The sequence below is a fragment of the Aspergillus piperis genome (assembly GCF_003184755.1).
Source record: "Aspergillus piperis CBS 112811 unplaced genomic scaffold BO85scaffold_2, whole genome shotgun sequence".
NCBI lineage: Eukaryota > Fungi > Ascomycota > Eurotiomycetes > Eurotiales > Aspergillaceae > Aspergillus > Aspergillus piperis.
The window spans coordinates 2,246,729-2,273,187 of record NW_020291592.1 but is presented as its reverse complement, the minus strand read 5'-3'; the positions used below and the strand labels follow the sequence as shown (position 1 = coordinate 2,273,187).

General features: G+C 38.7%; 11 protein-coding genes and 1 non-coding gene across 12 annotated transcripts; 7 read left to right on the top strand and 5 right to left on the bottom strand.

Moving 5' to 3' along the window:
- Positions 1-715: 715 nt before the first annotated feature.
- BO85DRAFT_t41 lies at positions 716-788 on the top strand. The gene has a single exon. It is a non-coding gene; the product is annotated as a tRNA-Lys (tRNA).
- Positions 789-11,019: 10,231 nt separating this feature from the next.
- BO85DRAFT_130156 (uncharacterized protein) lies at positions 11,020-11,792 on the bottom strand. The gene is made up of 2 exons (XM_025653983.1): positions 11,319-11,792; positions 11,020-11,245 (listed from the first exon to the last, which is right to left on the bottom strand). Exons 1-2 carry the CDS (start codon positions 11,677-11,679, stop codon positions 11,211-11,213), a joined length of 396 nt encoding a protein of 131 aa, XP_025520173.1. The 5' UTR covers positions 11,680-11,792; the 3' UTR covers positions 11,020-11,210.
- Positions 11,793-12,234: 442 nt separating this feature from the next.
- Positions 12,235-12,902, top strand: BO85DRAFT_445679 (uncharacterized protein). Its single transcript, XM_025659326.1, has one exon. It carries the CDS (start codon positions 12,445-12,447, stop codon positions 12,658-12,660), a length of 216 nt encoding a protein of 71 aa, XP_025520172.1. The 5' UTR covers positions 12,235-12,444; the 3' UTR covers positions 12,661-12,902.
- Positions 12,903-12,917: 15 nt separating this feature from the next.
- BO85DRAFT_484258 (oxidase ustYa family protein) lies at positions 12,918-13,982 on the bottom strand (the record flags this gene model as incomplete). Its single annotated transcript, XM_025663222.1, has 4 exons — positions 12,918-13,270; positions 13,339-13,455; positions 13,529-13,648; positions 13,700-13,982. The coding sequence occupies 4 exons, from the start codon at positions 13,980-13,982 to the stop codon at positions 12,918-12,920; spliced, it is 873 nt and encodes a 290-aa protein (XP_025520171.1).
- Positions 13,983-14,259: 277 nt separating this feature from the next.
- BO85DRAFT_130080 (uncharacterized protein) lies at positions 14,260-15,428 on the top strand. The gene is made up of 3 exons (XM_025653982.1): positions 14,260-14,637; positions 14,784-15,055; positions 15,113-15,428. The coding sequence occupies exons 1-3, from the start codon at positions 14,361-14,363 to the stop codon at positions 15,314-15,316; spliced, it is 753 nt and encodes a 250-aa protein (XP_025520170.1). The 5' UTR covers positions 14,260-14,360; the 3' UTR covers positions 15,317-15,428.
- BO85DRAFT_445675 (uncharacterized protein) lies at positions 15,297-16,366 on the bottom strand. Its single transcript, XM_025659325.1, has one exon. It carries the CDS (start codon positions 16,281-16,283, stop codon positions 15,540-15,542), a length of 744 nt encoding a protein of 247 aa, XP_025520169.1. The 5' UTR covers positions 16,284-16,366; the 3' UTR covers positions 15,297-15,539.
- A 214-nt stretch (positions 16,367-16,580) lies between these two features.
- BO85DRAFT_445674 (uncharacterized protein) lies at positions 16,581-17,539 on the top strand. Its single transcript, XM_025659324.1, has 3 exons — positions 16,581-16,856; positions 16,912-17,001; positions 17,082-17,539. The coding sequence occupies exons 1-3, from the start codon at positions 16,610-16,612 to the stop codon at positions 17,468-17,470; spliced, it is 726 nt and encodes a 241-aa protein (XP_025520168.1). The 5' UTR covers positions 16,581-16,609; the 3' UTR covers positions 17,471-17,539.
- A 277-nt stretch (positions 17,540-17,816) lies between these two features.
- On the bottom strand, positions 17,817-18,383 carry BO85DRAFT_445673 (uncharacterized protein). Its single transcript, XM_025659323.1, has 2 exons — positions 18,266-18,383; positions 17,817-18,214 (listed from the first exon to the last, which is right to left on the bottom strand). The coding sequence occupies exons 1-2, from the start codon at positions 18,318-18,320 to the stop codon at positions 18,039-18,041; spliced, it is 231 nt and encodes a 76-aa protein (XP_025520167.1). The 5' UTR covers positions 18,321-18,383; the 3' UTR covers positions 17,817-18,038.
- Positions 18,384-18,601: 218 nt separating this feature from the next.
- On the top strand, positions 18,602-19,969 carry BO85DRAFT_445672 (oxidase ustYa family protein). Its single transcript, XM_025659322.1, has 4 exons — positions 18,602-18,886; positions 18,945-19,070; positions 19,125-19,349; positions 19,417-19,969. The coding sequence occupies exons 1-4, from the start codon at positions 18,655-18,657 to the stop codon at positions 19,779-19,781; spliced, it is 948 nt and encodes a 315-aa protein (XP_025520166.1). The 5' UTR covers positions 18,602-18,654; the 3' UTR covers positions 19,782-19,969.
- A 10-nt stretch (positions 19,970-19,979) lies between these two features.
- Positions 19,980-21,081, bottom strand: BO85DRAFT_130037 (uncharacterized protein). The gene is made up of 2 exons (XM_025653981.1): positions 20,416-21,081; positions 19,980-20,354 (listed from the first exon to the last, which is right to left on the bottom strand). The coding sequence occupies exons 1-2, from the start codon at positions 20,935-20,937 to the stop codon at positions 20,130-20,132; spliced, it is 747 nt and encodes a 248-aa protein (XP_025520165.1). The 5' UTR covers positions 20,938-21,081; the 3' UTR covers positions 19,980-20,129.
- A 62-nt stretch (positions 21,082-21,143) lies between these two features.
- BO85DRAFT_413325 (oxidase ustYa family protein) lies at positions 21,144-22,664 on the top strand. Its single transcript, XM_025657604.1, has 2 exons — positions 21,144-21,569; positions 21,635-22,664. The coding sequence occupies exons 1-2, from the start codon at positions 21,209-21,211 to the stop codon at positions 22,315-22,317; spliced, it is 1,044 nt and encodes a 347-aa protein (XP_025520164.1). The 5' UTR covers positions 21,144-21,208; the 3' UTR covers positions 22,318-22,664.
- Positions 22,665-25,899: 3,235 nt separating this feature from the next.
- On the top strand, positions 25,900-26,454 carry BO85DRAFT_516774 (uncharacterized protein; the record flags this gene model as incomplete). Its single annotated transcript, XM_025664862.1, has 2 exons — positions 25,900-26,106; positions 26,446-26,454. The coding sequence occupies 2 exons, from the start codon at positions 25,900-25,902 to the stop codon at positions 26,452-26,454; spliced, it is 216 nt and encodes a 71-aa protein (XP_025520163.1).
- Positions 26,455-26,459: the final 5 nt, after the last annotated feature.

Below are 26,459 nucleotides of genomic sequence, written 5' to 3'. Positions count from 1 at the left end.
TTATAGATAAAGATATTAATTATATATTATTTTATTAACAGTCTTAAAAAGTCTTTTTAATTCTTGAATAACAGTACTTTTCTTCTTCTTCAGACTAGACACATACACAATATACTTTAAAAGATATTTCTAAGAATAATAACTTCTAGCCTGGAATACTACTTATTTTAGTAAAGTTCATGTTTTTAAATATCATTAACTAATTATTACTAGAAGATTGGGGCTTCTATGATAAAACTCTATAATATAGAAATAGTCTATATTAAGATTATTTTATGCTTGAGAGTAAATTATGGACTATTAAGCTAGTAGTAGATTTATAATTTTATTTATTTCCTGCCACATTTTTAATTTTGACTATAATATTAGTAGACTACAGCTTTTTCTGTTAATTACTATTTCTTGATATTAAGACCCGGTACCGCGCTTATTAACTGATGGGAGACTTACTATATTAGGAATATTAATTAAACCAATTCCAACTATAGATATATATAATAAGTGTTAGATATTCTGTCTGCTTGTCTTAGATGGATGTGTACTTAGATATTATTAATATACTATGTTTATCTTGCATTTGCTCTCCAGATACTATAATTTCTAGATTTCTACTCTCTAGATACTAGATATAAAACTGAGAGATTTAATTTATATAGTAGTATAGTATTTTATACAGCAATATTATATAATATCTAAGATAGTTTCTTAAAAAGCAGCCCAGCTAACTCAATTGGTAAAGTATGAGACTTTTAATCTTAAGACTGCGGGTTCGAGCCCCGTGTTAAGCTTTTATTTTTATATTCTGATATTTTCAGTTAGGTGGTAAAGATTTTTTAGTATAGTTAGTATCTACTGGCCTATAATAATATAATTATGAAATTCATTGATCCTGTAAGTAGTAGGAATTGTAATATATTAATTATAAACTACTCATAATATAAATACTATCTATCTTTAATTATATTATTAAAATTTATCTATATAAGAATTTTAATCAGAATAAATGATATCATGATTATGTGGTATAGTAAACTCTTTCTTCTCTTTCTTTTCTCTTTATAAAGCTGTATCTATATATCCATATTCTAACTAATATCTATATATATCCCAGATCTAATCTAGTAAGTATATACAGCCTTATAATATTAACACTAATCTTTCTTCTTCTAAAGTAATTTCTATATCTATTGTCTAACTATGTATTAACAGGGGAAAATAGAACAGATAATAAATAATATATAATATAATAATATCTTATCTGATACAGCATTATATTCAGTTAAATAGATAAATTATTATCTTATGATACATCCACTGTCTAGGATATGTAATGAATAGACCTTGTAGTTAAGAAAATTAATTATTATTGATTTTTTTAGAGAAAAAGAGAGAAAGGAGAAGGGGGGTAAGTATTTCTATATTAGATTAAATTTTTATATTTATGAGTAAAGAAGGTAGATATAAATATGTAAGTATATTAGTTTTAGATAGAATAGAATAAAGATTAAGAGTAATAGTAATAGTTCTTGAGGGTATAGAAGAATAAATAAATCCTTAGGTTAGGGGGAATATGTCTGTGGTTGTATTATATATAATAAAAGATTAAAAAAAAAGGATATGATATGGTAAATGTAGTTAATAATATTAATAATCTATTCTGTATTATGGTTGGTAATTCTCTAGATCTAAAAATCTATATCGGAGAATGAAATTATATATAAAATACTAAATTATATAAGAGCAAGGTCTCTGGTAAAGACTAGGATAAACTATATTAAAAAGAACATGTATCTTGATATTCTCTTTATCTTATTAAACTAGATTAATATTAATCCTGTAGTAATAGTGAAAATAAGAAGAAAAAATAGAAAATAACTTAGTTCTTTATCTGGATGTTATTATCCACTGTACAGACTAATACCTGAGTAAAAGAACTTACTAAAACTTATTAACTCCTTCTTACTAGCTATTAACATGGGTGAAAAAGGACTAATTAGGCATGGAGCTTCAGACTCCAGATTTTAACTGGAATTCCTATATAAAATACCGGGGGAGATAGAAGGGCTATATAATATATAAATAAGTATGGCCAGAATGAGGATCAGCTTGGAAAATATAATAAGTAATAGTTTATAGAAAATGATGGAGACTGGGAAGTGGCTGGATATAATCTAGTCTCTTTTAGAGTGCTTTCAGAGATTTATGCCTGGTTAAAGTATGAAAGATGATCAGGAGTGATGGAGAGAGAGTTTAAGGTTAATAATTATAGTTGGATGGCTGAATGTACAGATCTTTATAATACGGAGATAACTCTGGTCTGATGGTTTTTTTTTTAATCTAAAAGAAAGAGGAATTATAGCAGTCAAGTATATAGCTAGCATCTCACTGCGGGTTCATGGGGCGGTATGTATAGATTATTATATAATAAGATACTAGAATAAAGATACATAGACTTAGGCCTTATTGTGATAGAATAACCTAGCTATCGGGGCCTTGGGCATCGGAATGATGTATTACAATGGTTATGAGAGTCATGAGGTCATTAATAGAGGTTCTACACCTCCCCAACACCTATAAGGTGCCGATTCCTTTGTAATAAGCTACTGATTTCTCAAGGATCAGTCTATCTTGTGGATATAGACTATCTTTATTAATTATTAAACTAATTTATTATATTTTATAACAGATTCCTTATCTAGTCAACAGGCTTTCTATTCTAATAAGTAAATTCTATCATATTCTAATCCTTCTTATTTTAATTACCTAAGGAAGATACTATTCCTTGAAAATAATAAAAAAAGAAAGATATCTAGTAATTATATTAATCTTAAATCATTATTAAATACAGTCCCTACTACTGAAGAAATCTAATAATTAGAAAATCATATTTATTAATTAGAACAGGCTGCTAATTTATAAAAAAGAATAATTTATTTTTAAAAATACAGTTTCCCAGGTAAAATATTCTTTAGATACTATTAATTCTCTTCTAAATCCAAAAGAGATAAGAAAGAGATTAAGTTTAAAGATATTCTTTATTTTACTTTAAACTTTAATTTTTAAAAATATTAAAAATAGATTATTAATCTAGAATATATATTTCAGGAGACTTTTAAGAAATATTTATTAGAGAAATACAAGATTCTTATTATTATTAATTATATAGATCTAGTATATAAACAAAGATAGTACTATTTTATTAATAATAAAAATCTGGAAGTAAGATAATTTTTTAAGAAATTATAGTCTCAGTTCAAGAATTAAATCCTTATTTTAATTTGGAATACTACTATTCTTTAATCAGATATTATAGCTTAATTTAAATAGACTTATCAGTAATATAGTTAAGATCTGAGAGAATTTTATATTTATCTTAATATTTTAAAGTAATATTTTCTCTGTTAAGCTGAGAAGGAAAAAGCTTTATCTTACTTTACTAAACTATTATCTAATCTTAATTATTATATATAAGAATATATTCTTTATCTACCAGAGGAACGGGACAAAATGGTAGTTATTATTATTTATTATTATAAATTATAAAGTAATAAAAGAAAATATAAGTAAAATAATAATTAATCTAATAATTATAAATTATATAAGTACTTCTAGAGCTATTCTAATTAATTAATTAAAAAAGATGTATTAAATCACAAGAAGAATTTTATAAGAAAAAATAATAATTAATTATAATATTTTATATATAATAGTATCCAGTATCTTATAAACTGATATTCTACTAAAGACAGAAAGATTTAATTTACTAGAATCTACTAATATTTATCAGATTCTGAGAAAAAAGTAGAGGAGTTAAAATAAATCCTATAATTTTAACTTTTTTACCTGAAGTAGGGACTACTTATTATTTCTATATTTTTATTTATATTTAAAATAATTTTAAAATTTTTATAGATCTAGATAGTTATACAGAAGTAGATATTATTAATTATTAATTTATTAAGACTTATAATCTTTAATATGCCCCAGTCACTGTACTTAAAATTAAAGTTATTAATTAAGTTATTATTTTTATCTATAGAATATAGAAAGTTTTTATTACTGTTACTAATTTATAAGGAAGTATCTGTACCTTTAGATAATATTATATAAAAATTAATTAAAATCCCCGCCTGTATAGTAGTTTAATTCTGTTATTAATAATTATACTTCAGAATCTCTGTATTAACTTATCAGTATAGAATTAATAATAATAATTTAGTATACTATTTATCTTTCTTCTTTTTACTATTTAATTTAATAGAGTAATCTGAAACTCTGTAAAAATATATATTATTATTAAATTTTCTGAAGATATTTAGCTTCTGGAAGAAAAGTCTTATAATTTATTTTTAAATCTAGAAATAATCTTAATTAAACTTCAGGAGTTTTAAGATATATTTTTTATAGATTTTTTTTAATAACCTTCCTCTCATAATCCTGTAAATAATGTTATTAATATTAAATTTAACAAGATATTTTCTTATAAATCTATATACTTTTTATTAGAGGCTGAACTCAAGATCTTATAAGAATATATTAAAAAAAATCTAAAATTAAATTAAATTTAATCTTCTAAGAGTTCTACAGGGGCCTTTATTCTTTTTATATTAAAGAAAAATAATAATTTATATCTTTATATAGACTACAGGAATCTTAATAAAATTTTAGTAAAAAATTACTATTCTTTATCTCTTATTTCAGAGATTCTTAATAGGGTCTTAGATAGTAAATATTTCTCAAAGATTAATATTAAGAATGCCTACTATTAAATCTATATTAAAGAAAATAATAAATAAAAGATAATATTCTGTAATTAATATAGCTACTTTAAATATATTATTATATTATTTAGATTAATTAATATCTCTGTAATCTTCTAAAATTATATATATATAATATTTCATAGACTTCTTGATGACTTTTATATAGTATATTTTAATAATATTTTTATCTTTTTATTAGATAGGGAATCCTATATAAAGTATATTTATTAAATATTAAAAAGATTTTAAGAAGTTTAACTCTATACAAAGCTATCTAAGTATTTATTTTACTAATCTTAAGTTAAATTTCTAAAATATATTATTAATATTATTAGAGTATCCATGCATTCCTAATAGATAAATAATATTATTTTATAATTAATCTCTGAAAGTTACTATAATATCTAGGTCTTTCTAGAATTCTGTAATTTTTATTATTAATTTATCTAAGACTATTTTTAAATTATTTTATTATTTATTTCCTTACTTTATAGAACAGTTAATAGTTAAAAATCTAGAGAAATCTATTTAAACCTACATGAATAACTTGTTTTTTATTATTTAATTACTGTCTTTCAGTAAGTATCTTTATTAATATATTTTAATTCTATAAAATCCTAGTATTTAAAAATTAATATATTAAAAAAAGGAATAAGCAGCATTCTGTTCTAATCTAATAATAAGAATATATTTTATCCAGTTATCTTCTAGTCTTATAAATTCTCTGGTACTGAATTAAATTATAATATTTTAAATTAATAATTATTTACTATTATTTATTTTTTTAAATAGTAGTAATAATATCTCAAAAGTACTTTCTAAATTATTAAAGTCTTATTTAATTATTTAAACTTATAATTTTTTATATATTAAACTAGAGTTAACAGAAGATAAGCCTGATAATTTATAAGTCTAATCTCTTATAATTTTATTATTAAATATAGAATAGGAAAATTAAATCTAATAGATAAGCTTTTTAAAATATTTTCAGAATCTTAAGTAGAATCTACTTTATAAAAAAAATTATTAATCTTAATCTGAGAACAGTTCATGGATGTATTATTCCTGATAATAAAAAATTTAATTAAAGAAAAATCTTAGTTTAAATCTTGAGATATACAGGATTATCCTAAATTTAATATCTGTATTATATTAAGTTTAAAAGATTTTAATAATTAAGCTAATATAGAGACAGCTGACTAGACTATTTAAAAAAACTTATCTTAAAAAAATTTATTTTTTAATCTATAATATTATAAATATATACCACAGAAGTTCTGTATTCAGATATATATAATTTTAAATTCTAAGAGATAATCTTATATTTACAGAATAAAGATCTAGAGATATAATAATAAAAAGCTGCTGTTTAATAAAATTAACCAGACTAAAAGTACTGGACAGTAAAAATTACAGGTTATTCATATTTCAAAGACTATTATTATATTTCTTTTTTTAAAATACTATATCAGATACTTATTTATCTATATTATAATAATCTACTAATAAAATACTTCAGAAAAATAAGAATAGAAATATTATTATACAGGAAATTTTACTGGAATAAATTACATTATAATATAGTTAAATATGTTTAAACTTATTTAATATATTAAGATAATACTACTTTAAAATATTAATTATATAATATTCTTGAATTCCTACTAATTTTATCTTATTTTTTTAATAAATTAATAATAGATTTTATTACAGGACTATCTCTGATTATCTAATATAGTAAAACTGTTGATATTATTCTTATTATTATTAATCAATTCTTAAAATACTGTCTTTTCTTTACTATTCTATTAATAATAAGTACTCTAGATCTTGCAGAACTGTTCTATAAATAAGTAAAACTAGTCTTTAGACTATTATCAGATATTATATCTAATTAAGAATTAATTTTTATAAGTAAATTCTGATTAAATCTAGTATATAACAGTTATATAATCTTGAAGTTATTAACTATATTTTATTTTTAAATTAATAGCTAAATAGAATAGATAAACTAAATTCTTGAATATTATCTTTAATATTACTCTAACTAGTTTAATTCTAACTAGCCAGTAATATTACCAACTGTCTAATTTACTTATAATAATATAAATAATATAACCACGGATATATTTTCTTATTATATCTTATATAATTATTTCCTGGACTTTTATATCAGAATTAAAGATAATTTTTAATAGTAAGAAGTCCCAGTTGTACAGAATAAAATTAAAAGATTTAAAAAAATAAAAGAACAGTTACAGAAGACATAACAAATAATTATAAAAAGATGAAAAAAATATTATAATAAATATAGAAGATTATTCTTATTTAAAAAAAAATCTAGTTAAGCTATTAATCCAGAACTTATAATTTAAAAAGTTAAGAAAATTAGTTTTAAAGTTTATAAAATCTTTTCAGATTCTTAAATATATCAGATTCCAAGTGTATTACTTATATTTTCTTAAGAAATATAAATAAATCTATAATATATTTCATGTTTTTTTATTAGAACTGTAAAATACTGGTTAAGAATATAAAGAACTGCTTCTGATACCTGACTTAAATAATAAGAATAAATAGAAAGTTAAAAAAATTAAAGATTATTAATAATATAACAGCCAAGACTACTACCTGATTAAATAAAAAAGATAATTAAGTAAATATAATTAATAAATTTCTAATAAAAACATAGCAAATGCCCAAGAAAGTATTAAAGAATATTAGAAAATATATTAGAAATTATAATAATCTAAGAAAATCTAGTAAAATACTACTAGTTAGTCTATAGAACCATACCCAGCCGTTGATAGTGAACCAGTCAGATAATATTTTATTAATATATTAATAAATATATTTTAAATATTATTATAAGATAACAGACTATATCTATATATATTAATAATTACAATTTACTATTATTCAGTACTAATTTAATTATAATTTAGAAATAGACTATCTTTATAATTTCCTTAAAATTACTGGAAACTCTTCAAATATCTACTTAAAAATATTATCTAGTCTATTACTATTAAATTACAGATTAACTGCAGCTAAAATACTAGTATAAAATAACTGCTTTACTAAAATCTATAAAATAAAGCTAGAATTACTAAATATAAAATACAGTTTCTTAATATTAATTCTTATAATCTTGTAATATCTAGCCAGAAATACTTTATAATTAGTAATATAATACTAGTAAAATATTAATATAATAATTAATAATCAAGCTATTCCTTATATACTGATTTCTGAGTGACTGAAAGACTATAATAATAATTATAAATTATTATTATCTAGATAAAGATTTTATCTAAATATATAATATAATTATTAGCAGCATGAATAGTATCTTTATTAAAATTTATAAAAGTATTATTTTCTTTATTTTCCGGGATATAAAAAAAATAAGTATAATATTAGTCTAGAAGCTTAACTAGCTCAGTAATATTTTCTAAAACTCTTATAAAAGTCTAGTTATATTAGTCCAGAAATATTAGTCCAGAAATATTAAAGAAAATTTATAAATCTATATTACTTTATAATTATTATACTGGCTGTAATACTGGTAATACAGGATAGACTTTTCTTTATTAAAAATATAGTTAATCTTAAAGGCCTCCTGCACTTCCATTTTACTAAATTTAAAATTTTTTATTAAAGTATAAAAATAATATATATATTATAACTATTATAATTTAATTATTATAATATAGATAAAATATAATTAGTTAACTACAGCTCTACAGCAGTAACAGTATACTTTATCAACTATATTAAAAAATCTAATATAAAATATATAATTCAGAGATAAATAAAGCAAGAAATAAGTATAAAATAATACTTGATTACTAAATGATTAATATATAATAATAGAAATAATAAAGAATTAATGAAAAGACCATAAAGAATAAATAAAATAATACTGAACTACTAAAGAAATAATAACCCTGGAATAGAAAAAGAGAAAAAAGAAGAATAATATAAAAAAATCTTTTATTTATATTTCTTCCTTACTAATCCACTCATGTAAATATAATTAAACATCTTTAAAATTATATAAAAATAATATATAATCTTATCTTTATAACATTCCCCGCGGACCCCCCGCCTCCTGTTATCAAATCTATATTATTTTAAATTAAGAATACATGAAGCTATCTCTAATACTTAAATCAGGTAGCTTATTCCAGCAAAGAAAGATATTATTTATAATAGAATAATCTAGTTATCAGGGCCTTGAATATCAGAATAATATATTATAATAATTACAAGAGTCATGAGATTATTAATAGAGATTCTATATCTTCCTAACATCTATAAAGTGTTAATTCCTTTATAATAAGCTACTGATCTCTCAAGAATCAGTCTATCTTATAGATATAGACTATCTTTATCAATTATTAGACCAATCTATTGTGTTTCGTGGCGGATTCCTTACCTAGTCAACAGGCTTTCTACCCTGACAAGTAGATCCTATCACACTTATCCTGTGAATATTATTATACTCTAATGACTGGAGAGAGTGTGTCGAGGAAGTTTCAGGCATTTCTTTTATATAGTATTTATACTAAGCTTGGAGCTTGGATCTCAACCAAAGTCTTATAATAATGAGTACCTGTATTCACCTGTTAATATAATCTTATAACTAGTAAATCCTGAAAAGGAGTCACGGCATAATCTGTATAATTCCTTAAAATAATGACTCCCTCCCTCTCTTGAATTATATTATTTACTGCATTATTGTAGTCTCTGATTATCTAGCTGGTCTTATTTCCCACACCTGTTCTCCAAACATTTATAATTATATTGGAAATGACGGATTTTTATAATAGTTTAGAATATCTGCTTTTTCTACTGGATAAGCAAGTAAGCTCCAGCTGTTTACCGGTCTCAGGCTGAATGTTATATATATTTTTACTTTCTCAGGGGACCATCATTGAGGTAATAACTTATACTTGTTCTCCATCAGATACAAGAAATACTGAAATTCTTTGTGACTATCTAGTGCACTGCTATAGATATAATCCAGATTTATGTTTTTATAAAAGATATATTCATTCTTTATCTACATCCAGTATACATTAATGAGTGGCTGATAGATATTGTTCTCAGGGTGATTATATAACCAAGTCTTATTATATAGTTAATGGAAGGGTTTGTGAATATATATTTTAAGGCTTCGGGGACAGGAGAATACGTTTCCCGTGATAAAAGAACTGGTCAATTTCTCACCGGTGTTCTTGCTGCATGTATGTTTGTGTTTCTTCTAATCAGTCTTTTAGCAGTCCCGGGAATAGTACCATTGTGTCTTGCACGTGGCACAGACTTTAAGAGACACAGACTCAGAGCCGGGCTTAGAGCAGATGGTGTACGTTGGGGGGGACATCTTTGTTAGCTATAGTGAGAGTCTTAACTATTGTTTGGGTGAGCGAGGGGATAAGAGTAGAGAAAGTGATTGAAAAAGTACCAGGAATAAGCTAATTTATTTAAATAAGTGTAGTGTGCAGAGATAGTAAAGTATATAATAAATATAAACTAGAGCATTTAATTTACTAAAAGAGGAACACAGGAAGGGCGTTGTAAGAAAGATAATATAATGCCTGAGATAAGGCCTCGCGACTACTAATCCACGCAATCCACAGAATCCTCTCTAGCCTAGGCGGAGGTCTCCTTACGCGGTAGGAGATCTTCAAAAACATAATATTTGGATAATATTATACTGCTACCCAGGTTTAGGGAACGAGCTCTATTATAACAAAGCTAAGTAAAGGAATGAGGCGAAAATTCAATATTATATTATAGCATAATTCTATGCACTGATAAGATGTAATTATGGAACAAACTTCAGGAGCCAGCTTTCCCGATGTATAGTTGTCGGAGGCAATTTTATTTACTGATGATATTTTAAGAACTGTTCCAGCTGAAGAGACTTTTCTCTAAGTCAGCTGTTAATCCTGGAATCTAATTTTATTCTTGGTAAACAGGCAGTATTCTCTACTATTAAATGTTCAGTTTAATTTCATGGCCGATCCTGCGGCGAGCGATCTTCCTTAATTAGGAAATATAAACAATCTGATGGCTAGTGGGTGCATTATGTGAGGTATATTGCTAGTTGAGTGTATTAGTGGCTCCCAGACAACTCATGCTTTGGCCTAACTGACGACATCAGTTCTGCTGGTACTGGGTGGCCATCTAACTTGCTTGGAGTTGATAATGGTTCTGCACCGTAGCTATACTGTGAATATTGTTGACTCAGGCCCTGCGGCGGGGGCTGCGGTACTGGCTTTCTTGAATGTCTCATGAAAAAGAAGAGAAGTGCAGTGATCGCAGCTACTCTGATGACACTACCCACTACACCACCTGCTATAGTACCAGTGTTGGTATGTGATGAGCTGTCTGAATTTGGAGCTGAGGTGGCGGATGACGTTGTCGTTGCTGTAGCGTTCAAAGTAGATGTCGATGTCGGCGTTGATGTTGCACTTGCAGTTGAGGTAGCTAGTAGTCAGCAAACGTCAGCATTGTTCGTCAATACCATGGTTGAATAAATAATACCGTAACTGATCAATTTGAGTGCGCTATAACTGGCATTTCCCGGGGAGTCGGAGTCCAAACAGCCCACCCAATCCGTCCCCTTCAGCATGAAGCCGCTCTGATCTTCGGAACAGCAGAAATACCCAGTGTAGTTATACATACTCCAGGTGCTGTTAGCACATGCCGGCGGATCAATGTCGGCCGTACAGTCAGTCCAGCTCGGGCAGCAGACATTGTTTGCGACCGAATACCGCGAGCCGGGACAGTAGGACCCGTGGGGACAGCAGGCGTGCCAGTCATCCCATGTCTTGCCGCACCCTACTTCATCACTGAGACAGGAATTGTTCCGACGAATGGTGTAACCTTCCATGTCGGTCGTCATGATAGTCAAGGTAAAATGCAGATATTCAGAAGCTCATCAACCAAGGCTGTGCACTTTTCCAGGCGGGAAGTCTGAAGAAAGTCGGAGACGGGGAGAGCAGGCTGACAGCCCCCAATGCGCAGAACCTTTTCGTTAGGCTCATGTCGCTTATTCAGCCCGTGTTTTGAAACCCATTGCCTGCCGCATTGCGATTCTGGGGCGTTAGGGTGGTTAGTTAGATTAAGATCAACTGGCTTAGCGCAGGGCACGAACCGTGTGGATGTCCCCTACCTCAAACGTACAGTTGTTGCCGATCAGGGTCCGCAGTAAGAACTGGTGTAGCAACGGTGTAGCAACCGCCAGCTGATACATGTGAGAAAAGCAGAGTCCCGACATAATGGTATAGGGGCATTTGGACCAATCCTAGCTCAGCATGCTTGAAGACGAGGCAAACGGATGAATGTTGGCATTGCAGAGGTAGGCGGGGGGCTGGAACAACTAGTGGAGAAAGGGACCGCAGGAGCACAAGCGGAATCGGTCACCCGATCTTGCATGATGACATGTCCGACCACGCCTGCACCTGTCAAGCCGTTGTCGGCATCACGTCAACCAACTGATAAGGGTTTGAAGTAAGAGGTTCGTTGATTGACCACGTTACGATATATACCACCGCCATAACACTCGGTAAACCACCACGCCACTGCCGGGAGTTTGGGGAATGAGGATATGTGACTGGCGAGAAGTGGGGACCGCATCCGGAGCGGGAGACGGCCCGTGCAGCGAACCATGGGTAGTCCAACCGCGGATCGGAACATCCGTAGTCTCCTCCGGCTTTGGATTTTTTTCTTGTCAACACTTTCTAAAGGTGGCGAGCAAAGGTTGCCTGCTACCAGCGTGGCTCTGGTTTGGGTTAATTCTTATCGTGTGTATAACCGGCTTCTCATGGTGAAGATAGATGCGCTTCCTCCGGGGAAAGGAAAGGTGCGCTACTCTCAATATTAGATCAGTGGAAGAGGCGGGGAACAGGAGGGTGACTGTCAGTAGCAGTGTCGCTTGAGGATAATAGCCACAGAGAAAGGAGAAGCATCAAGCAACAGGAAAAGTTGCGAGGATCTGGAGGATGGAGGAAGGGGCTGGATGTTGGTGGAACTGATCGCAAGTGGCCTTTTTTTTTTTTTGCTAACGCCGGACGGACTACTCTTAGACGGAAACATGTCCATCACGAAGCATGACGTTGACAAAGGCCTTTCTTCACAGGTTTAGGCAGTCCCAGGATAGAGACGTGCTATATCTTCGGGTACACACCCCATAGGGCAGATGCTGTTTTTGCGCTCCCAATCCCAGATCTTGTCAAATCTCTTACATCGACGGGGCGCATCTCGCGGTTTCCAAGCCCCCAACCCGGTTCCCGAAATGACATTCCCGGTGTCCTTTTGAAAGAGTACTGGGGTGACATCGGCCATACACTTGATCAAGTTCATCAGCATGACACTACAGTGGCGAGAATGAATCTGCATGAATTCTTCCGTCTTATTGATGGCTGTGCGGTAATCCCATTCATTCCGATGCACAAAGAACCAAAGTACGCCAACGCAGTGGACCTGATGCATTGCTGCTATGCAGTCAGAACCTATCTAAAGCGTAATGAGCATGAAAGGGGGGGTTGCAGGCGACACCGACCTTCAGACATTGCGATCACTTCTTGCTCACGCGGTGGAGGCAGACTCCACCACTCGCGTTCCTCTGTTGATTTGTTTATGGCGGGCAATTTGTCGTACGGAAAGCTAAATCGTCCGGCTTTGATACCGTTAATTGTCAGACACAATTCAAATTTCGTACTTGCTAGGCTGAAGGCTGGAACCAAACTTACTTTTCCACAGTGTATCCCACGCGTCCCGACGGCTCTGGGTAGGTACGCCCACGAAATCGTGAGAGATTAAATCTGAATCATACTGTCGCGATTCGTACTGCAAAAAGTCCGATTCCGGGCCTGAGTTTCCCGTCAGCTGGCATTCATCCTAGTGGGATGCGAGTAGCTTACTGTAAGCCCACATTCGTCGTTGACATGAAGAGTCTGTTGCTGCGTAGGAGTGTCGAACGGCGTAGAACAGCACCGAGAAGATGAAGGACACGACACCGACAAGTAGAACTACAAAAGAATAGCTTGAGACACGAGTAGTTGGTATCCCATCATGCGCCCGCTGATTCTCGGCGTTCTCGTCCAGCAGAGGAATAATGCCCTCTTCCTCTGTGATCAAAGAATTGCTTGTGGCATCATGGGTTTCCTCGTCCTTTTCGGGCGTCAGGGTGTTATACTTGAACATTTGAACGACTTTGTCTGAGAGCGATTCAATCTACCCAGTACCGAGGTGAAGAATCATTCCAGTAGAATAGACGAAGAGAGAACTGCATGCTAAGTGTCAGGGCTACAACAGAACAGGCTAAAGGCTCAAGGTACTTGCAGTGGGTGCTGGCGTCAGCAGGACATTTTAGTGTGGACATGACACGGGCGACCTGGTAAGCCTTCGAGATCGCCCCTGTCAGCACACAAACACTTCATGGAAGCTTCCCGAGACGCTCCCAGAACGTGCCCGCCTCGACATCGCTTCACTACATTTCAGTGTCTTACTATCATGAACTACGATTGAATGGTCAAGTTGCAGGACAGCCAGCAATATTGATGTCCCACGACAGAACCAATCATGTTCATCCAAGGCTGCAAAAATATTCAATTTCTCTGTTCATTGCTGGCTTGTGCTCTTTTACTTGTCTGTGCCGCTCTGATCGTCTTGAAGGCTTTGCATATTGAGCCAAGTGAGGCGAGCTGTGACAAGCTCACCTACCCTTGGTCGCCGGCGCTGGATATTATCAAGTACCACTGGGAAACGTTCGAAAACCACCAATTTTCCATAAAGACTTCATATTTTAGCTTCCGCCCAACTCAAGAGATTGAGGATGCGTGGAATGAGTTACTTCCACGTGCGTTTGGTTCTCTGCCCTGTCACCTGGCTCATCCTCCAGTTCCCCGGAGAAAGACCAGCGTGCAAAAAAAAAAAAAAAAAAAAAAAAAAAGAAAGAAAAGAAAAGAAAAGAAAACAAAGGGACATAGCTGATATCGATTTCAGAGCACCCAATTTCGATCCCTGCAGACCGGCTGCAGAGCCTTGGACAGTTAGATTCAGCAGATGATCCTGCCTGGGTTCGGGACCCCGGTGATGCGAGTGCTATCCTTGCACTCCCTGAGTATGCTGTGCAGTTAGGCTGCTTAAATTTTCTCCGGCAGCTCGGCTATCGTTCTGACGACAACTTCACTCATCTCCCCTCGTTTCAAGGTGAGAATTCCCTGGTATGGGATAGAGCATACCAGTGTATCGAGCGACTGCGTCATGCTATCATGGTAAGGACTTCCAACGCCTGGATTTGGACCATTGGCTAACTTCGTACCAATCGCCAGTGTTGGGGTGATGTCGGAGCCGTCACTCTTTATTATAACGGCGAAACAACCTCTGAGACGGAGCTATTTAGAGATGTGTCATTTGACTTTGGAACACTTCATTATTGTCGGAATTTCGACAGCATAAACCAGTGGACGAAAGAAAATGGCGTGGGGGCCGCCACAATGAACAATTTGTGGTGGGGAGGTTCCTATGGTATCTAGCACACCGTAACACTGCAGGTGTACATGTTAAGACAAGATTATAAAGAAGCGTTACTTAGATTTCTAGAGTAAAAATCGAGTAGAAGATGGTGGGGTCTGTGTAGAGCAGAGAACCATTTCTGATTCATATCTAGCAGCTACCCACACGATAGAGAAGCCTCACTTCAACGTCATTGTCTACAGATGGTCGGGCTTACAAGCCGCGACACAAGATCAAACCAGGTCAGGAGATGTGGAGCTTGGCCACAAGCTCCTCGTTGAGCTTTTTCTCTTCAGCCTGATAAACACCAAACTTCCCTCCATCCATCGTGTCCACGAGCCGATGGATTTCGGCCACCAGGGCTTCGGCTTCCGAGCGCCTTGATGGTCCCTGCCCCCACAAGGCTTGGGCGATGATCCGGCGAGCGTTGATGGCTTGTGGAGAAGATGGTCCCAAGTGCGGCCGTGAATCCATCCATGCGCAAACCGGCCTTTCAGTTTCCTCTGCCTCCTGGTACTTCCCAATCTTCACCAGGTGGTCCGCGAGCATGTGCGGTGGCACCACATTTGATTCGTCGGGCCTCTTTTCCACCAGCATCCGAACGGTCTGTTCGGCCTCGGGAAGGTCCAACTTATCTTGAAGACAATAGATCCCCTGCCACAACTGGTACCAGCGCAGGTAATCGGTTGTGTAGAGAGACTGCGGAGGCGACGTAGCTGCCTCCTCCTGCTCTAGTTTCTCTCGGAGCAGCCGTAGGAGGAGCTGCAGCTTGATTCGGTGGTCATCGGAACTTGCCTCGTCAATGGGCAGCTGTGTAAGCTCGGCATCGGAGAAATTGGCCAGAAAGTTACGAGCGACGGAGTATTCAAAGCTATCCCAGAATGTATTGACAGGCACCGGGGCCTCCCATGAGAATGCCTTAGCGGTCTCGGATGTCGCAACGGCCCCAGTGGAGTAGCGGAATAATGATGAAACCGCAGCAGCCATATTTCAATGCAAGGATGGAGGTGTAAATACCTCGTGTTCGTGGTATGTAAAGATAATATGCAGAGACAGTGTAGCGATTTGGGTTGCTATCAGATTGCGGGGTTGGGACTCAAATCTGTTGATTTATGTGTATCTGGTGGTCCAATGAGAACATCGCAAAATGACGCACTGTGTGCTGACAAGGCTAACCCAAAGGAGTGAAATACAGTACGGGCCTGATCCGAGCTTTTTTTTCACTTGATTTGGCTTGAGTCCAGTTGTGATCGGTTGGCTTTCTCTCTCTCTCTCTCTGTGTGTGTGTGTACCAACGTTGTGGATATCTCGATATGGAACCGTCATATCAACTTGTTGCAGGGGATGAGCCGAATGCCAATTCGCGAAAGCGCCCATTCCAAAACCCTAACTTGACGACTTCAACCAGTTACAAGATTACCTCGGCACTTCAGTATTTTCATCCATTTGCTTTTTTTAGCCTACTTGGAATATGTTTGTTGGAAGCCTCGACAATTCTCTTTCTAGTGAGATCGTACTCGGATGCGTCCCAGCCTTGGCCAGCATCCCCCGTTCCGCCGAGTAAGTGTGAGAATTCACTTTCGTTGCCTCGCCCGGAACTGATTCCTATCATCAGTACCATGGATTTCCCGCAACTTCACCCGAACTGCCACCATGACTAACCTGACGAGCGTTGCTGAAGTGGAGGCTGCCTGGGGTGCCTACGGTATGCGTTCATTTATTATGACCTGTTACATCATTCTATATCTCGCACCCTCCCTGAATCTAATGGCACAACGGCACCAGAAACGACGGCATTTGTGCATGTGCAAAGGCCAGAGCTATATTCCTTACCACCGAATAAAGATGTCCTGGCAGGGACGGCGAATGTCTACATGCTTAGCGTGCATCACCAACTGCATTGTCTGAAACAGCTTCACGTGGCGACTCTACATTTTCCGGGTGGAAATGGACAACAGAATCACGCGGAGGACTCGGAGTCGGTACGCCACATGGAGCATTGCGTTGATTATCTGCGGCAAGCGATCCTCTGCGCCGGGGATGCAACACTCGAGGGCCCAGATCCAGGGAAAAGAACTCTAAGTGGATATGGAACTACACATCAATGCCGCAAGTGGGATGGGTTGAATGGACTGGAGACCTGGAGATTGTTGAACAGTCCCCAGAACCCATAGTGTAGAATTAAGCCTGATGTCTTGCAGTGGTACCCTCCCATGACTTTCTATCTGATTGATACATGCAACATTTCAACCCCAACGTAAATGCATAAAATCAAGGCACGCGAGAAAGGGCAAATCAAAAAGGGTGATATAACCTGGACGGCATATACACAAAGGTGAACCCACAGAGGAAAGCCACAAAGGACAGAGACCAGTCTGAAATTTATAACAGATCATCAGTAATGGTATCATGTGCCGGAAGTACCTTTGTGCGTTTCTACGTGATCTCCGACTTGGAGGAGATGCAAATAATTTTGTCAGGAGGCGAAAAGACCAAAGAAGATACGACCAACGGAAATCGTTCAACTACCACCCTGTTATATTGATGCCTGCAGCTTCTAATCGCCTCGCAAAGATGGTAGGTAACAGGCGCATCCGGATTCCCAATGTTCCGACCCCCTTCCACTCCAGATCCCCACTTAATCTCTTGTTCAAATCATGAGGTCCGTGACCATAGGCTCCCCAATCCTTCTTCCGCAAACATCTGCAAGGCAGCCCAGTCAATGGTGACTAGATTGAGCACTCATGGAGTGCACCAAGACGAGTAGAGGGCGGCGGAAATCTCATCCACATCGATCTCCGTGAGCTCTCGCTTGTGCTTGACAGTGTTCACGGCGGACCGAACTGCGACGTTGATTTCGTCGCGCTTGGCGGTGCCACAGCGTTTCTCCAACGCAGCGGAGTCATCGGCTAGCAATTCTTAGTTTATATAATCGGAATCTCGATACCTATCGGGTGGGATCATACCAACGGGCAGTGCGAGAACAGTGGCAATGGCCAGGGTAAGAACGGCAGCGATCTTCATTGTGGATTGTACGGTTATCAAGATATATAGAGTCCGAGACCGTGAATGATACTTCAAGACAGAACTCAGTTTGTTCGATGCAATGCGAATGATATTTCCCTTGGTAGGCGAGGGAGAACACGACTATATGGATAGACCTCTCACAGCAGATAGGATTACGACTGTCAGCACACATCAAGTGGCTGCTGTCAGAACACGGATGACAGGCGCCATGTTCAGGAATGTGCTAACCTGCGGGCATGCGAGTCTTTGGCATCCACGAGAACCCACAAACTTCCCTGCTGATTGCGCCCTGAAGGCTTCTCCCCTTTCAACTCGTCTTCCGTACTCTGCCATGATGCCCGAGCGATCATCCACAGAGACCTCTATCGATTCCATCCGTCACCATGAAAAGGAAAGCCTCATCGAATCTTACTATACCAAGCAACCGCCACGATTTAGAATATACTCGAGAGCTCATATTGTCACCCTCTATGTGTCCAACGCCATTCTATTACTGATTATCGCCGCATTGGTTGGAAGTCTATCGCATCGACCTTTCCAGGATCCCACCATCGGCGTATACTGTACGTTCTCATATGTTGCTATCATAAACCAATGGTTGACCCAGGTTGCCTCATTCAGCACCTGCCAACGAGGCCATCGAGTATATCAAGCAACACAAATTTCGTGCTGCGCTCTTTGAGAAGACCCCATACATGGGATTTCCGACCGACGAAACGGACCGCCTGTGGCAGGAGCTATATAACTGTAAGTGCTGGCCTTGCTGAGCTCGGGGATGAAAATACCTGACACCGATCAAAGTCGGAATCTCCAAGATTCCAGAACATGAGGCGAGGATGCTTCCCCATCCAACGCTAAAAGTTCCTGGAACCGACGAATATCTCGTACAGCTTGATGTATGGCACGAGCTGCATTGCCTCAACGACTTGCGAATGCTACTATACCCCGAACGGTTTCCAGGGCTGGCGGGCGTGACGAATGACAAAGGTGTCATCGACCGTGAAAGCATCGAATTCCGTCATTGGGGTGAGAGTCATCCCCTACAAGCGTTTGCGGAAACATTTTTGACCCCTAGCTAATTATCTATTGCTAGATCACTGTGTTGACTCCATCAGGGAAACCCTCATGTGCCACGCAGACGTTGCTCCAATTCCCTTCCGGGTCAACTTCCCAGCAAGTAAGGTCATTGTGCCACGATTGGCAACCACGCATACCTGTCGAAACTTTACCAAGATCCAGGAATGGGCCAAGGAACACAAGGCCAGCTACTGGAATTACAATGTCACCGCGGAGCAAGCGGAAGAGATTATGCGGGAATCGGGATTTGACAATGCGCCGTGGGAGAGCATTGATGACCAGTATATGGAATTTCCGGGCAATACATTCTTCACATACTGGCGGGAGCATCCCGAGGAAGCAAAGGCCGCTAGGGAAAGGACCGCAGCAAGTGGTCTGTAAGAAGGAAGCTGTTCAATATATTGGAGTGTTTCTCTGTGGAGGTACTTTCCTTTTGATGATAGACGGGGTGATCATGGATCTTTCCTGTATTTACCCGATTTGTCTTTGCTTCATATAGTTCCATGTCCTAGGATGCGTAATATTGGCCGTCGCCATCAAAGAAGTTTGTTGCGCTTTCCATCTCATAATAGATATCGAACAGTAGATGTATTGTCCAAGCGGTGGGTGATATTCTACTTATGTATGTGAAATCCATGCTCATCAAACACAGCCCTCATCTATATGTTCGTATACTGAGATACATAGGGCGTGGTTAATGCCGTCGCATGTGTTCCTCCCAGCTGGAGGTCAACGCACCGAATCCATAATCATACGCAAGGTATCTCCTTCCCCTAATCGTCTCTGCAAAACTAACGGATTTTTTTCGCTGAGTATCATAGCTTGTTGGACCTCGTCAAAATTTCTACACCGATGCACAACGCCGTCGCCATTGATAATTCGAGCCTTTTCACCCGTGGGTAACTCAGCGACAAAGGATGGCTCGATGGTGTCATCTGCTGCGCACATAATCGCCTTGTGAAGGGCAGATTTCAGCACGAGATATGCAAGTGCGTAATATCTGATAGTATCTTACCTGCTCGAGATACTGAAGGCAATGCTCTAAATGATCCTCGCCCTCGCCCTCGCCCTCCCCTCTTCTCTCCCAGTACCTTGTATGGTGCGACTCGTGCTTAAGGGCCATCTTCAGGCTTTCTAGACAGTGCAGTTGATGAAACATCGACACCCCGTAGTGCTTTGTCTTCCCACCGGCCTCGTGTATCTGAACGAACCCAGTACTACTGCTGTCCATCCATTTGGCAGAGAAGGGATCCGGAGACGCCACCTCTGATTCAGATCGATGATACGAAAATGTCTCTAAATAGGGACCAAGAGCTCCTGAATCGCATGATATATGTGATACCCTTAGCCATGGAATCCAAAAGTCGGCACTGTTGTTCATGCGGAGAAAGGATACCGCAAGGACTCCCAGGAACGTGACAGTGAGGCCAAGCAGGAGCCAAAAGTGATAACTGTGTCTTTTGCCGTCCATCATCCTACCTGTTCCAGGGTAACGCTGGTTAGAATTAGGATGTAGAGTTGGGAACGAAGGTCTCATTGCACATGTTGTGTGCCAATCGTCTGGCAAAATGTCATGCTGACATGCTGGGTGGTGTGCTGACAGTCATACCAGCCAGACCCACAAGTCACTGTCATCATTCAATTAGCCTATCTTCACAAAGACATCTGAGTAAGAACTCTCGGCCGTGTGAGGTCTGAAAATGTGTTGGGGGGGGAGGGGTTAGGGATTGTTGTGGTCTGAAAGCACATTGTAGTCGTACACAGCCCCATCACCTACAGAACATCACCATAAATCCCAAAGACACATAATGGCCGAAGGAAAGTCACTGCGTACTAGATTGCAGTCATGGATTGCCACAAGGGCTGCTCCTATTTTCCGAGCCACTGTGCATTCGTACACAACTCTGCCAAATTCCGGTGAAGTTCATCATCTGGTTTCCGAAAAAGACGGGATTGTTGAATGCAACTGTGAGGGGGATGTCTTTGCTCCAGACTCCAACAACACACGACGTTTGCTTGATCCGGTACGCCTTCTATGGCTCAACCTGGGATTCTTCCTGATATCAAGCCTAATGTTCACGCTATCCCTATCGCCGTCTCCCCCACTGTACAAGGAGCGCGGAGAGGATACACAGCGAAACTACTGCCTTCAACAGGTCTCCATGCCGTGTGAGTAGAACTTCGTCACCAGCCACTCCTAGCCAGTGTTCCCTAATGCACCAGGAAACTCATAGCCCCGATCCTGGACGAAGTGGACATACGGGTCGCACCGCAGCGGATGGACGCCACCCTCCTCAACAGGGATCCCCCCACCATCTACCGCCAGGAACCCAGCATCGAAATCGATCGCGCCTGGGCCGCCTTGTATGATACCCGACCAATTGCGCTGACTCGCAGCCAGGTCCTGGCGATGGGCAAGGATCCGGCGGAGGCCGTCCGCATCCCGCCCAGCTGGGGTCGCGGCAACGACAGCTACTTCGGCCGCATCGACGCCTTCCATCAAATGCATTGTCTCGATGCCCTGCGGCGCGAGGCATACTTCGGCCACTACTACGGCGCCAAATACCCCGGCGGTCTCAATACCACCTCCGAGATGCATCGGCTGCACCTGTCGCACTGCGTGTGGCTCCTGGCCCAGAATATCATGTGCTCGGCCAACACAGATGTCTACACGCATATCTGGACCGATACCCTGGACCATGCATGGCCGGACTTCAACATTCAACACCAGTGCAAGAGTTACGACACCATCTTGGATTGGCAGCGGCGGAATGCCTTGGATGAGGACGACTTTGTCGCCCTTAGACGGCCGGACGGATACCCCTACCGTGTGATGACGCATAAGTTCAAGGAGATTCACGGATGGTTTCTTGACCACGAGGATGTCGGTGACTACGAATCCGGGGAGATTGCTTGACAGGTACCCTCTGGAAATGCTTCATGGGTGTTTGTAAAAAGGACTGGATTGACTGCGTTGAGTTCGGGGATCAAGCATCTTTCGTCCCTACATCAGTGGGGATTTAATAAAGCCCATGGGAGTGTGTTACAAGCAACAGCGGTAGTACTAGTCCTAGCATTCATGAGTCCACTATCACCGGCTCTGCTATATAAGTCATCGTCTGCGGATATACATGTAGACTACTCTACTCTTTATCATCCTCTCCTGATCCGTTAATTTTACCGTTGCACGGTTACTTCTTGTTGGGTGGGGGCGGGTTTCTTACTAGTATATGCCCCGGTTGTACTTATCCCTATTAGTCTCTGCTGAACATTAAAGATACTGTAACAAAAGAACAACTCTCTGAGCCTAGAAAAATAGCATCTAGGTGCTGAACAGTCTCTACTATACAATCATAAACGTTAATTCTACCCACGTCCTCAATATTGACAGTCTGAAAACATTGCCCCATTCTAACTAGATAATATGATGATGATGATTGCCTTATACTCGACTAGCGCGCCCTTTCAGAGGGCCCTTTCTCAGTCTAACTACTAGTTATTATGACTTTGTATTTCTTTCAAAACCTCCATTATATATTATACTTATTCTCAATACCCAATCAGTCTTTTTTTTTTTTCCGTAGTATGAAGGTTTGTGTGGTGAGGTCCTAGTACCACTACGCCATCTGCCGCCGTTGAATATATAGTACTAGCTTCTGTAGCAGCGAAGTCATCGTAGTTCACTAACTTACTCTCTTTGGCTTGTTGGTAGTCAGAAAGATGTCAATGTGAAATTCACGGTGCGTCTTTGCCTACATAAGGAACTGGAGTTTCTATTGTAGCTAGTCATGAAAAGCCATTCATCTCAATCTGATTAGATATTTGCAAGTCAATATCACGATGTCCATTGTGCTTCCTCTCGGGCTATAGGAAAGTATATCGTTCCCAAAGAAACATAGAAGCGCATTCAGCCTGAAGGATCCTCACACGAAGATATCACGCTCCCTCACGTATATAGTTTGGGATATCGATGGGGGCATTGAGGTCTGCGCCCTCGTCTGCTAGCAGTCGCACGATCACCTCGGAACCCACATCCACTGCGACATGCAGTGGGCTTTGGCCATGATGATCGCGAGCCCCGATTTCGGCGCCCGCTGCAAGCAACTGCGTGACAATATCAACATGCGCAGCTCGTACCGCATAATGCAATGCAGTACGTCCCCACCCGTCTGCGCAATTGACGTCTACCCCTTGAATAAGGAGAAACTGCACAATTCCAACGTCGCCACGCTCGGCACTTATGTGGAGGGCTGTCTTGCCCTGGCTTTCTGAGCTGTATTTGTGTAGCAGGCTGCCATTGTCCCATATCTCCATCATGGCCGACAGGTTCGTGGGAACGTTCATTCGAACAGTGGGCAGCCCTTCCTTACACTGATGTCGAATCACTCCGCAATTTGTCGCCTGAGCCTTACAGACTCTCTGGCGGACTTCGAATTTTGATCGTGTGGTTCGTATAGCGCTCTCCTGGTGCAGAAGTGGATTGCTGCGGGCTTGAGGGGTGCTGGCGGACGTGGGATTAATAGAGGTTAACTTGGGCGTGCTGCTATCCCGTGGCAGATCCAATTCCGGGTCAAGGAGAAAGGTTGTGATTGAACCATTCATCTTATCATACCCAGTCAACGTGCTTGGGCTCAAATCCAAGCCTCCACCGACATATCCATCTTGATGCCATGACAACTTGTCAGGTGCAATTACCGCTAGGGGTTCAACCGGGGAGTTGTGCATTCCAATAGTTGAATCAACTGACATATCAGACCCCGCTGTTGTATTTGTTTGTTCACCAGTCACACCGTCTCCCACCGTTGGTGGACAGCTTTGACCCGACTTGTTGTCGGCGGCCATAGTCTCCTCATTCCGCCTCTCCTCGGGGCGTTCTTGCTGTTTATTGGCCAAATTTTGCATTCGCAACTGTTCTAGCTCAGCTTGTCGTTTGCCTTCATATCCAGTGTCATTAGTCATTTTGAAAGGGATCGGAATTTCTAAGCCAGAGAATCACAAGCGTGTGACATACGACGGTTTCTCTGTGCAAGACGATTCTGGACTCTCCTACGATGGAGGGCCTCAATTGCCACCTGTGCATCTATTTCTGCATTCATTGTTTCGATGGAATCCGGAAGCCGAAGGACCTAGTGGTTGAGTGCATATAGCTGTTCCCCCTATAACTATAAGAGCCTTCAGTATTTTCCCCGGGAAAGGGGGGAGGGGGTGGATTAATCTACGAACTCACATGTCCCACAAGAACAGCCATCGAAGAACAGAGCTCTCGCAGCTCAAGTTCGATGAACTTCTGGCTGCATTACGACAAACACGCTTAAATGACCGCATGAGCCACGAAGACTACCTACTATCCTGCCTTATCTGCCTAGGCTATATGTCTCCCCCAATAATGTTTGCTTGAAATCGAGCATCTATCGCCATCATGCAGTAATGTGACATCGTCTCGCTATTAGCGCTGGCTTCATGCACGCGGAAAGAAACCACGACGGCTGTCACCGACCCAAAATCTTAGTTTCCTGCAGGGCCTGCCGCTCGTGCCATGATCGCTGCCAATGGTAATCACCAACAATATCTCCAGATCCATTCGGACAGGGGTATCGGGGGGCTGACATTCGCATGGACTGTAGGGAACTGAGACAGCGCTAGAACGCAAACGGCATATGAAGCATTCTCCGTCCGGACAGCCGACGGTGTATGTACCTAATGGGTATGAATTCCCTCGTTATGATTTGACTCCAGGGTAAACCCGACTCTGAACCAAAAACTATACCACGGCGGGTATCACACCGATGACCCGCGATCCTTTTGCTGCATCTGCGGGGTAATCCGTAAGCATGTACGGAGTAGGGAATCAGGGACCCGGTCGCCTTTACTCCGAGCCTAACGGAACGCTCGATTTCCGATTATTCAGCCTAGGTGTCAACCGTGAGGATCAATTCAACAAAGCGAAATCCGCTCCTTTTCATGATGGAGGAGAACAAAAGCTAGCTCGGTATCAACCATCAGGGTCGTTACCTTCGAGGTGTGGAGTGTCCAATATTTTCATACTCAATGTGTAAGAGGAAGTTCCGTACCATCGGTCGGTGCATGCTTATTATTGATACCTATCATGATCATATTAAGCTTGGCAAGTAGGTATCAGTAGTAGATAAAGTGCCCAGGCCAGCGGTTCACCGAGCGGGGGAAGATGGCTCAAGCTTGGCCATGCTTGTGAGTGCTTAGCGCCTGTCCGTGCCTCTACCATTCCCCTAGATATTATCCTGTCACTCTTGACCCGTACGGACGTTGTTCCACCAAATGTCTGATAAATAGCCAGGGTGAGTGATGATAGTTCTAACCTAGTGGCCAGGGGTACCGGGAGTAAAACAAATGCTCAGATAAGGATGCCCCACTCTATTGGATGATTGGGGGGGGGGGATGCCTGGCCCTTACCCCATCCAGGTCGCCTCCCCCATCATTCCCGTCAATTCGTCCCTTCTCCACTACGATATCATCAGTCACCATGGAATGCCTGCCAGACAGTGACAATGTCTTCGGTCCTTGTATTAACCCCAACTGTCGTCCATTCGATTTCACACTACTGTTTGAGGATGGTTTCTTTGGATTGCTCCTAGCGGCCCTGTTCCTGGTTCTGGTTCCCCAACGACTGCATTTCCTTCGCACTGCCCAGGTCAAACTGGGCTTGTTCCGACTGGCAATGGCGAAACTGGTGCGTTCATCACAAATGAATCCAAACATAACAGTCAGGGACATTTATTCTTGACTAATATCAAGATAATAGGCTCTGCTAGCTGTGTTATTAGTTTTGTATGTACTATACACGGCTCTGTAGGTAGAGGACCCTGATCTTCATACCAGTGTAGGACTGGTATCCGGAATTATAAGTATTATTACTACAGGTACAGTAATGGTGCTGTCCTTTCTAGAGGACCAGTATTTAATAAAACTATCTGATCTGCTGGTAATTTATTACTCTGTAGAATTATTTTAGTACTATTATAATTTTATTATTAGGGTTTTATTAGGGTTTTATTTAGGGTTTTATTAGGGTTTTTAGGGTTT